We start from the raw sequence: 12,549 nt of genomic DNA, 5'->3' as shown, positions 1-12,549 counted from the left end.
TTCTCAATCCAAGGTTTCACAAAATCTGCATTCTTTAGATAAGAAAAGGAAAGCTAAATACTGTAACATAGAAATTACCCTATGTTCCGTTACCAAACATTGCCTCGGTCTTCCCCAGTACAATGTCTGTGTAAGCAAGATCGGCGAATTGATGACGTGGGTATAAATACAGCACCAAAAGCACGTACAAATCACTGATCTCTGGGTTAGTCTGGGTACGCCTATTGTGCAACCCAACGCCGAGCAGTAGGTGACCAAGTGCCACACCCGAGTATCAGCCCTAGCAAAAGAAATAGTGTGGGGGTGCAGCAAGAGTTGTCGCACCTACTTACCTTTCTGTGCTAGGTACATAACGTCTTTACCGGCCCGGTGAATGTCCTCGGACACGACTCTAAGGTTCATTCATCCCCGATAAAGCGTTCGCCCTCCGTGAACCCTACCGCCCACTCTGCCCAGCATCCCCCATCATGATCTACGCCATCTTGGCAATCTGGGGGTAAGATTACTGTACCAACTGACTTCTCAAATAAAGTGGGTTACTTGCGTAAACCTAAGTTTTCTGCCCTCTGGGCTACCCCTTAACGTGATAATACAACAGGTACCCAGTTTTTGAGCATAAACTAACAAATTTTACATAAAGCAATAATAAGCCCAAACATATATGTACAGGGTGTCTCAAATTCGATAGTTTTACGGGATATCTCCAAAATTACCAACCGATTGCAAACTAGCAATTTTTGTCAAACGAATGATGGACCAGTCGTACCTTTCACAGTTGCCCACGTTTCCCAGCTACAGAGTGATTTTGAAAATTTGACAATATCGATTCCTCTTCTATTTTTTTATTTATTATTAGCGACGCAGAAGAACTACAAATGATTTTCCATAAGTATTTTAACGTATAGTCCAAATATCTAATCAGTTTTTTTTCTGAAACACATCGTTATAAAGATATGAACCAAATATATATATTTTTTTTTAATGGGACACTCTATATATTTTTGCAGATTTGGAATAAGCAGAAAAACTACTTTTTCAAAAATACATTACAATTGTCATACATATAAAACTAAAACAGTATGGCGGCTGAACAAATGAATGACGATTTATGGAGCATACTTATCTGTCCGTGGGTGTCAAGGTTTTTGTATTATTTGAGTGATGTAAAGGCTGCAGTGATTGATTTTCGATTCATCTTGCAGCTCAGAAACATCAAAATGGTCCAAAACTGTCGTCTGATCCTTAAAAAACTCACTAGAACCTTTTAAACAGATTTTTGTAGCTTAGAAACACCGAAATGGCACCAGTCTCCTTTAAAATGTCTGCTGAGTCTTGAAAAGTATTACAAGAGGGTCTCAAACGATTTTTGCAGGTCAAAATCACCAAAATGGCATTAGTGAATTCTGGCCCTTTAAAACCACTAGGTCACCAGGGTGCGTATCCTTGAAACTAGGGAAGTGAGTTATCAAGAGAAAGGTGTGGTGAATATGACAGAAACTCACTATTGTCAGTTTCTTTTGTCACATTCTATCCACACTTCTCTTGAGAATTCTGTTCCATTATTTCAAAAATTAAAGCCCTGAAGTTTAAAAGTTTTCAATTGCTTGGATTCTGAAGATTGAGAGAAAAGTTGTGGCGGTCGCTATGCCTTTCCCTGATCACCTGGAGCCAACCTGGAGGCGAACTCCGTAACGATGTAGGAAATAGAAAACGCATAGAAATAGACAAGAAAGAAAATTTCTTAATGACAAGTATCAATGACAATAATTTGAATAATTCTACGTTTTTTGCTTTCTTTCTCAGAAACTAATCATAAAGGTATTTCAAAGTTTGCATTCTAAAATATTCAGTTTTGTTCCCATTATTGTTGTTGGTTTTATTTATTGTAGTTCTGTCTTCAGTTTCTTATTTTCTTGTTAACCCATTAATATTTTTCAGTTCCTTGTAAACATGCTACCAATTGTTATGCATTTTGTGAAGGAAATAGGATGGGACTTTAGGATGTGTTGATGGAACTCATATAGCCATAACACCACCATTCCATCATGAACAGCTTACACTTCAAAAACAACAACTAATAGATGCATTAACACTTTAACTAAAAACTCAAAAACAAAGAAAGGGGGTGCAAACACAATCAATTGGTCCCCAACCCAACCTTATTGACACAATGTTGACACTGACGAGCATAAAGATTAAAACACGAAACATTGAATTTTAGGAAACGACGGAAAAGAAAGATTGACAAATACAAAATTTCATAGCCCCAAGAGAGATAAAATCATAGCAAGACCTCATTTGGTTTTTCTATTTTGCACAACCCGAATAGCTACGTTGAGTGCCGATCTTCGCCAATCGAAACGTAGAGAGTACCATATATTACAATAGAGAAGGGTTTTCTATGACAGCAAAGAAATTTCCTTGCTATTTGTTAGAGAGTTCGCCTTCTGGTCCACCGGTAGTTCCACGGCATCACAGACTTTAATTCAGTGACGTATTCAGCAATCGTTTGGCAATTGTTATTGTTGACTGTCACTTAGAGACTTGAGCGTTTAGCAATTAGCCGCAAAACTCTAATTACGCTTCGTTTCCGTTTATACGTTTATTTTATTAAAAGTATTGTTGCATAATTGCCTCCTTTTATTTGTGGACATTAATACTACCAACCAGTGTTCTAATATTATTAGAAAGCTCATTTTGTTGGCTATCTATTGACGTACAAAAGTTTATTTAGTGTGGACCAAATAATAATAATAATACTCTTTATTTCAAATCACATAACAATTAAAAAAAAGTAATGAAATGAAATGGCGTCCTACATTCACCCTGGTGAAGTTACAACTTGATATAACTGACTACAATTAAAAGTCTATACAAAAGTCCTTCAAGCAATACAGTGCGTTTTTTTTAACGCGCAACATAGGATTTTACGTGTTAAATTTTTAAGCCCATGTTAGACCATGTTATTTTGGAACTGCAGGTCTAAAACTTGACGAGTGTGTCTTTAGTACCCTGAAGCTTAAGTAAGTTTACCAATTTGGTCTAAAAAGTGATTAAAAACTGGCAAAAAATCATTTTTTTTTCGAAAAGTTTTTATCGTTTTATACTCCCTGTATGCATTGTTCTATTTTGTTTTTGATATCGACAGGGCAGGTAGCAGGTAGAGTGACATATTTTGACTGCATCATGGCCCGACATCTTTTGAACGTCAAAAGGGCATTTTATGATTGTTTGGAATACTATTTGGCTTCAAACTGAGGCCACTTTGAACAATTCACTTATAAAAATACCTCTTTTGTTCTTAACTTTCTTGATATAAAGATAATGATCACCCTGTTTTACTTTCTACGCCAAATTTTACCTGCTACCTGCCGTGCCAGTATCAAAAACAACAAGCACCTATCATACATACAGGGAGTATGGAAAGATAAAATCTTTTCGAAAAAAGATGATTTTTGGCAAGTTTATAATCACTTTTTAGGCCCAATTGGTAAACTTGCTTAAGCTTCACGGTACGAAATAGCCACCCGTCAAGTTTTATACTTGTAGTTCTAAAATAACATGGTCTGACATGTGCTTAAAAATTTAACACGTAAAATCCTATGTTGCGCGTTAAAAAAAACGCACTGTATATGGCTTAGCATTGATGCGGTCAACAGCATTTCCTAGAGATTGGTCGTTTTGGTGGATTATACTTTTTAGGTGTGCCTTGTGTCCCGAATTGTTGTTTATAGAAAAACGGATTAGTTTGAAGAGTAATTTATGTTGCTTTGATATTATGTAATTCTTCGTTGGTAGACAGGGCATTGATAATCTTTTGCTGAATGGTAACTATCTTCAGGTTTCAGTTTTAGCTTTAAACAGTTTGGACACTTTAATGTTTCACTTATACAGTCTTTAGTTTGGTGTTCTTCTCCACATTTCTGGCAACATGTCTTTTCCCTACAATGTCTCCCAACATGTCCAAATCCGGAACAGTTAAAACATATAGCCAAGTTAAAGTGTTGCTGTATATGTACTACTACCAAATCAATAAATATTTTTCTTTTTTTAAGGAACCATTTGGATATCTCTGGCGGTACTTGAAGAATCGAGTTTTCTTTACTTGGATTTCTGCACGTGCGTTTCGTTATTATTTTAATTTCTTTTGTTACCAATTTTCCAAATTCTGCTTCCAATTCTTCGTTCAGATTTACTATGTCCTCAAACAATTCATTCTCTAAGTGAAAGCAAAACTCAGAGTCGATCTCCACAAATATATATTAAATAAGTTATCTGCCTAACATGTTTCGGGTGTATTCAGACACCCATTTTCAGAGGCTTAACTAGATCACTAGTCTGCTCGCTGTCATTCTACAAGGGGGGACAGCCAACTTATTTAATACAGTGCGTTTTTTTTAACGCGCAACATAGGATTTCACGTGTTAAATTTTTAAGCCCATGTTAGACCATGTTATTTTGGAACTACAAGTATAAAACTTGACGGGTGGCTATTTCGTACCCTGAAGCTTAAGTAAATTTACCAATTCGGCTTAAAAAGTGTTAAAAAACTTGCAAAAAATCATCTTTTTTCAAAAAGGTTTTATCGTTTCATACTCCCTGTATGCATTGTTGTTCTTTGTTGTTTTTGATACTGGCACGGCAGGTAGCAGGTAAAATTTGGCGTAGAAAGTAAAACAGGGTGATCATTAACTTTATATCAAGAAAGTTAAGAACAAAAGAAGTATTTTTATAAGTTAATTGTTCAAATTGACCTCCGTTTGAAGCCAAACAGTATATTCCAAACAATCATAAAATGCCCTTTTGACGTTCAAAAGATGTCGGGTCGTGATGCAGTCAAAATAAGTCACTTTACCTGCTACCTGCCCTGCCAGTATCAAAAACAACAAGGAACAACAATGCATACAGGGAGTATGAAAGGATAAAATCTTTTCGAAAAAAAATGATTTTTTTCTAGTTTTAAATCACTTTTTAAACCAAATTGGTAGACTTACTTAAGCTTCAGGGTACTAAAGACACACCCGTCAAGTTTTATACTTGTAGTTCCAAAATAACATGGTCTAACATGGGCTTAAAAATTTAACACGTAAAATCCTATGTTGCGCGTTAAAAAAAACGCACTGTATATATTTGTAAAGATCGACTCTGAGTTTTGCTTTCACTTACACTCACTTCTTCACTGTGGGCATATGGACTACTACTTTTCGAATTCATCCTCTGTTAGACCCTTTCTCAATCCAGTTATCATAAACATTGGGTCTATGTTTTGGGTTTCTTTTATTTTTATGTCTTTCTTATCTTTCAATGCGTTTTTCAGTTTTTCCTGTTGTTCCTTATTGGGACTTTCAACTATGACTGCACCATTTTTTAAGTACCTAATATTTTTGAAACCACTGGTAATATTTTTTGATACTATGTTTTGTTTTATTTGTTGTAACTACATCTGTAACCTTTTCTACTAAAATCATAGTTTTATGTTTTTTCTGGTGTTTTGGCGTGCTCCATTTCGGTTTTTCAGCGTTGTCATGACTGTTCTCTGGGCTGATGGTTTGTTTTTTAATATTAGTAATCTCAGCATTAGTTCGTTTATTCATAACGCTTTTGGCACTTTCTTTATTTATAAATGTTTGAAGATTTTCCATATCCATATTTCCATGAGAGCTGTTGGTATTTGCCAGTTGAATTTTCAGTGTTAAATTTTCCTTTTCCAATCCTCCTATTTTGTATATTAATGACGTAAGTGATTTATGTATATTAAAACTTGCGGTGTTGAGGAAATTCTGTTCACCCGTAAAGTTGGAGTTGTTATTTGCTAGTTCTGAGAATTTGTCTAAAGCTGAAAAGGCATCTAAAATCATTTTTTCCATGTTAAACTTATTTTCTTTATTTTTGTGCAATTCTTGGTTTATTGGAGTAGTTCTGTCACAAGGTCTTTTTGAACATTCGGCCTCTGGTGAAAAATTGGATCTGTCTCTTTTCCCATATTCTGATAATTCTTTTTCCGGATTATCGTGATGGTTATTCTTTTCGGGTTGTCCTGCTATTTGCTGATACTGCTCAAGTGTGGAATCTATTTGATCGATCCCTGGTATGTCCGAACGTCCTCCTATGTTCAGCTGCTCGCTGGTGTTTATTATTGTATTTACGGTCTGGTTTTTGTTCCTCTTGTCAGAGTACATTTTTGGAATGTCGTTTATTGCCGGAATTCCTATGATGGCTTCGATTTCTATTCTTGATAAATCTATCGATCCAACGGAAAAACTTCTCACTTTTCCCTTATCCTCGATATTGAGCGCATTTATATTTCCGTCACCGTATTCATTACCATCACTAGCATCGCCCATATCAAATTCAAAATTTAATTTGAAAATCTACTAGTAGAAAGAACCACAAATTGCACTACAAATAACTTTGCGACTGTACCCGACCGATGCATATCTAGAATTTTCTAGTTATTTACGATTAAATGAAACAATGCACTAAAAAAGTAGAAAACAAATTCATCAACTTTGACGACATCTAGTGGCCCAATCGATAAAACAACCAATGGTACTATATCGTTGGAAAGCCCATTTCATTAGCTATCCTTTGATGTATACAAATCTACAGTGATTTGACAGTTGGTCAAATTGTGGTTTTGCCAAATTACGTCATCGTGACGTCAATTCGCTCATGGAGCTTGAAAACGGATACGGCCAGAGTATACCAAATAGGCTTACGATTGAGTGAAACCTCCCATTTAAATTTTTTGAGAATACATTCCCAGAACTAACTTTGCTCCGTATGTATACAGTGTGTCCCAAATTGGTTCTACATGTATTGGGATCTCTGTAACCGTAAGAACTACAGAGTCGGTTAAATGGGGAAAGTTTTAGAGAATTTTATGTGAAACTTATTTCCGGTTTCCAAATTAAATTATCTTTCTCCGTGTTTCGGAAAATTGGGAAAACGTCAAAGGCTGCATTTAAACACTCTTTAACAAAGTCAAAGAGAGTTTTGAAACAGACAATTAACAAGACATTATAAAGGCACTTTTTTACGTAGAACACGATGACGTAATTAGAAAAAATCTATCGTCATTGGTTTCCGAGATATGGATGACAGGGATGTAAAATTTCCTGAAAATTAAATTTTTGGAAATTTTTCCAGAACATTTTCGGTAATTTTCCGAAAAATTTGGAAAATATGAAAATTGAAAAATAATTCGTTTTTTACATTTTTGTACTATTAACTTGAAAGTATTTAGGCAATTGAGGTTAATTTTCAAAATAAAAAATTTTCTTAAAAAATTAGTTCTTGACAATTCTAGTTTTTAATTTTTCAAGGTTAAACGGTGCATGGTTCCAAAAAAGTGTATAGAAGGTAAAAGTTGCATCCCATCGAGGTGCATTTGTGGTAAAAATTTCAGACCTCTTAACCTGAAACGTTTCTGAGATATTGAGCAAAAAACGAGAGTCAACTGTGACGCCCTTGAGCCGACATAAATCCGACGTCCATTTTGCTCTAACTGGCACCGTTTGGAAGATGATCTTGAAATTATGTCAATTTGGACACTTTAGGGCGTGGCATCCTTGCAAAATGACAAAAGTGCAGTAAAATTTCGCTCAAATTGGGAATTTCTGCTTTCGGAGCTGGTTAAAGTAAGGCTGTTAGAGCAAAAACAATTGAATACAATAAACATTTTACATCAAGTAAGCCTAGAATTTGACAGATTCCAAAAAAATGTATATAATAAAAACTTATAAGTTTGGTTTGTTGATCAAATTTACGACACCCTGTATACTGATTGATCATCTAGGAATAAAGTATATGCAAATATCTACAAGATTCATATTTGGTATTTTTACCAAAACTTTAACAATAACTCGGTTATTTTGACAATTATAGGGTGGTTCAATATACCAATTTGTTGCTCTTGAAATTATTTTTTGACCACCCTCAATAGCGTTTTTACCTAAAACGACGAATAACTGAGTTATGTACTTGTTTGTTGTAAAGTTTGATTTTGACAGTGTTTACTGTGACAGTCCATAACTCCGTTATTTCGAAAGTATATTAAACCACCTATGTAGGTTTAATATACCAATTTGTAGCCCTTGAAATTGTGTTTTGATCACCCTGCATACCATGTATAGTAGAAATGTGACGCTACCGAAAGATTGAAGCTTTTATACCGGGAATGTGTTGTTCAGAAGGGAGAACATAATACAAGGTGTCCCATAACTATATGATAAACTCTCGGGAGCATATAGGGGAGGTCAAAATAATACAATTTGTTCATATAAAAAATATTAATGATTTTTCACCTCTGCCAACCCCTACTGTCCCTACCAGCTTTCATACTTTTTCGTTTGGTTCTGCATTATTTCGCTTTCCATGTGTATTTTAAACAAAAAACGAATTCAAGAACATTTTTAATAACATATATTGTGTTTTAAGCAGTTCAATGAAAAATCGATTTCTCGAAAACCCTTCATTTTATCGAAATAAAAGAAAAGTACAATTTTTCGTTCGGGTTTAATGTCAAGAGTATCCTGCAATTATCCATTAATAATGTTTGCAGCTGAAAATAATGACAGCTGTCAAAGTTTAAGTAAATTGTGTCTTAGCTACCAGTTAGTTCCTGTCTTCGATAAAACATTAGACCCAAAAATCATTACAATATACAAAGTGGTTCAAAAGTTACGGCCAAAACCGTTAATTGGAAGGCAGTTCTTTGGGGCTCGATATCTCCCTTAGGAGTGACTTTAGGAAAAAATTTTATATGAACAAATCGTATTATTTTGACTTTCCCTGTATGCTCCCGAGAGATTGTCATATAGTTATGGGACACCCTGTATAGCACATCTGTTCAAGTAAATCAGATTACTATATTTTTAAAAATTCATATTGTTTTGAAAAGTGTTGTTGTTAAATATACAACATTTTTCAGAAAGTTTCCGGTAATTTTTCGGAAAAAAATTGGAAAATCTGAAAATTCAAAAATAATTCGTTTCTTAACTAATTGTACAGCAATCCAATATTAATCCAAATAAAGTTTAATGTACTTTTAATCATTCAATTTAGATGTCTTAAATTATCTCATTAGAATGCATGACAAGTTTGACAGTTATTTTTCCCAATCAAGAAAAATTTTTATTTAAGCATGAAGTAATTTTCCGGTAAATTTTCAAAAATTGAAATTTTCCGACTCGAAAATTACCGCTTTTACATCTCTGATGGATGATAACTTTGTAAGCCATCTTGAAGGCGGCCATAAGAATTTACAAAGTTATCATCCATATCTCGGAAACCAATGACGACAGATTTTTTCTAATTACGTCAAAAAGTGTCTCATTAATGTCCTAGCTTCAAAACTCTCTTTGGCTTTGTTAAAAAGTGTTTAAAATGCAGCCTCTGACGTTTTCCCAATTTTTCTGTAAACGGAGAAAGATAATATAATTTGGAAACTGGAAATAAGTTTCACATAAAATTCTCTAAAACTTTCCCCATTTAACCGACTCTTACCGTTTTCGAGATCCCAATACATGTAGAAGCAATTTGGGACACACTGTATATCCACTTTAACTTGTAAAATGTCAAATAATTTACAGAAATCTTATGATGGGTAAATTTGAGTTTTTAAAAATACTTCTTTCTACTCCTACAGGAATATTGGTTGTTAATTCCTTAACAGTTTAGAGAACGGATAAGTTCGTAATTGCCAACGGTTGAATGAATACAGAATCCTAGACTTTCCGCAAGTGTGCGATATGAATTAGACCAATCACAGGCAATTTTCAGCTTGCGATATGAAATAGACCAATTACAGCTAATCTTGAACGTAAACAAAATAATTCTTCTGATTGTCATCCTCACTAACAAGTGACAGTTGGTATCAAAATATTGCATTTTAGCTTATATCACGTAGTGTTCAATTAAATCAGCTGTCACACGGTGACAATCCGGGACACCGATCAAACTTTGGCTGCATCAAAAGCGATAATGTAAGGAAACGTTTCAAACATTGAGTGTTTATTTGTGTGAAATTTGGTAAGTAATTCCAATAAGTGGTAGAAAAAATAGCCTGTAAAACTCGGGCGAATTGTCCATATCGCCGTCGTGCGATAGGGACATCTTTTTCACCCTTGTTGTACAATATACTAATTGAGTTATTCACTATAATTGTCTCTGCTATTTACCCAAACTTGTCTTGTTGTCGATAACTGTTCCCCGTGTCTAATAGCGTTTTCGATTAGTACGTTTAGTGCAAAACGAATGTATTTGTGTCCTGCTCTATCAAATGTCATTGAAACAGTATGGCTATACACTCGTTTGCATTAAACGCGCCAATCGAAAACGCCATAATACACAACGACAAGGAAAAATGTCAAATATTGACATTTGGGTCAACTATTGAGTGAATTCACTGAATTCTGTAAATAAAAATAAATATTATTAAGTTTTCCTTATACTGGACCAATTTTTGCTAATTTAATAGACAATGATTGAAATAACGTGCAACGACAGATTGGGAAAAAAGGTCAGGGTAAAATGTAATCCTGACGATACAGTAGGCGACTTGAAAAAACTGATTGCAGCTCAAACAGGCACAAAATGGGACAAAATTGTGCTGAAAAAATGGTACACCACATTCAAAGACCATATACAACTGCAGGACTGTATCCTTTTTTGAACTATTACAACTGCTTTACATACTCCAATCCGCTGGTATGACCTTTTGACTTTTGCCACATAAACCTATTTGGGGCATTTTATAATTCAAAATGTAGGAGTTCCTAATTTGCTAACCATGCAGATTGAGAGTTGGCTTAGTTTTGTGTATAAATTCTGGAGGGGAACTCCGTAAGTGTGTAGGAAATAGAAAACACATAGAAATAGACAAGAAAGAAAATTTCTTTCTATTAACTGTTGGTACTCTCTAAGCTATTTTCTGTCACATTCGGCTGACACCCTCAATAGAAAACGGGAAGCTATCAGTCCTAAAAACATTGACTAATTTCTAGTAATAAATCTAGGGCTTTTACTTGTTTCCTCCTATTCAGGGTTAATGACAAGTATCAATGACAATAATTTGAATAATTCTATGTTTATTGCTTTCTTTCTCAGTAATTAATCATATATTTCAAAGTTTGCATTCTAAAATAGTCTGTTTTGTTCCCATTATTGTTGTTGGTTTTATTTATTGTAGTTCTGTCTTCAGTTTCTTGTTTTCATGTTAGACCATTAGACCATTAATATTTCTCGGTTCCTTGTAAACATGCTACCAATTGTCATGCATTTTGTGAAGGAAGTAGGATGCGACTTTAGGATGTGTTGATGGAATTCATATAGCCATAACACCACCATTCCATCATGAACAGCTTACACCTCAAAATCAACAAATAATAGAGGCATTAACACTTTAACTAAAAACTCAAAAACAAAGAAAGGGGGGTGCAAACACAATCAATTGGTCCTCAACCCAACCTTATTGACACTGACGAGCATAAAGGTTAAAAACGAAACATTTGAATTTTAGGAAACAACAGAAAAGAAAGATTGACAAATACAAAATTACATAGCCCCAAGAGAGATAAAATCTTAGCAAGACCTCATTTGGTCTTTCTATTTTGCACAACCCTAATAGCTATGTTGAGTGCCGATCTTCGCCAAAAAAACCGTAGAGAGTACCATATATTAATAGAGAAGGGTTTTCTATGACAGCAAAGAAATTTCCTTGCTATTTGTTAGAGAGTTCACCTTCTGTTTAGTTAAGATTGAGACTACATAATACATACCTAATTAGAAGCCCAGGAATATGCTATTGTTCAACATAGTACATTCCTGGTTTTGGTATTGTATCAATGCATTACAATTCAACAGAGTTGTTTGTACTTTATAGGTATCCATTTTTCAAGGGGCAGCAAATTAGGGACACCCCTTCATTTAGGTTAAAAATATTGAGCTAGATTACCAAATGTTGAATTCTTTATTGTCAGGAAATTTTTCTAGCTTCTTGTGGTAATATTATTTTTTTCCTTAACTATTGTTGCCAGATGAAATTCATGATGGAATGAATCTTGAACTATATTATCAATAAGCCAATGGAATAATGTGTCTGTTTTAATTAAGGGGTAAAAGGATGTATGTTTTTAGAAAATTAAACTATTAAAAATAATTTTATTGTAGTTTTTTGTACCCACTTTTTTATTCTGTACCAATAAAGGTGATTAGTCCATAATTTGATTTGAAACTCATTACCATTTCCAAGGTTCCAATAGTGGGTCATCTTGAATGGATCTTTTCTGTATATTAGGATTACAACACCATACCAGTTTGGTTTTAATCCCAAACATTCAATTGTACACCCGCTGTTTGTACTGACAAATAACATACAAACAACACACCTTGAAAACAGGAAATCGGCATGTCTCTTTATGGACATAAACAAAGCCTTTGACAGCGTATGGCACAAAGGACTCTTATACAAACTGCACAAACTTAATACACCGGAATACTATATATTATCAAAAACAGAAAGCAGACAACTAGAAATACGCATAAACA

At 34.4% G+C, this 12,549-nt stretch overlaps 1 protein-coding gene across 2 annotated transcripts; it reads left to right on the top strand.

Moving 5' to 3' along the window:
* The first annotated feature begins 9,888 nt into the window (after window positions 1-9,888).
* ubl (Ubiquitin-like protein 5) lies at window positions 9,889-12,160 on the top strand. 2 transcript variants are annotated; one of them, XM_081973486.1, is made up of 3 exons: window positions 9,889-10,032; window positions 10,481-10,661; window positions 12,039-12,160. In XM_081973486.1, exons 2-3 carry the CDS (start codon window positions 10,484-10,486, stop codon window positions 12,080-12,082), a joined length of 222 nt encoding a protein of 73 aa, XP_081829612.1. In that variant the 5' UTR covers window positions 9,889-10,032; window positions 10,481-10,483; the 3' UTR covers window positions 12,083-12,160. The 2 variants fall into 2 exon arrangements, with proteins under 2 accessions (XP_081829612.1, XP_081829611.1); XM_081973485.1 differs by lacking the exon at window positions 9,889-10,032 and having other exon boundaries at window positions 10,377-10,661.
* The last annotated feature ends 389 nt before the right edge of the window (window positions 12,161-12,549 follow it).

Source organism: Ips typographus, linkage group LG2, assembly GCF_016097725.1.
Source record: "Ips typographus isolate SLU linkage group LG2, UJ_Ityp_2.0, whole genome shotgun sequence".
NCBI lineage: Eukaryota > Metazoa > Arthropoda > Insecta > Coleoptera > Curculionidae > Ips > Ips typographus.
Note: the sequence above shows the minus strand (reverse complement) of the source record. Positions and strands in the feature narration are given on the sequence as shown.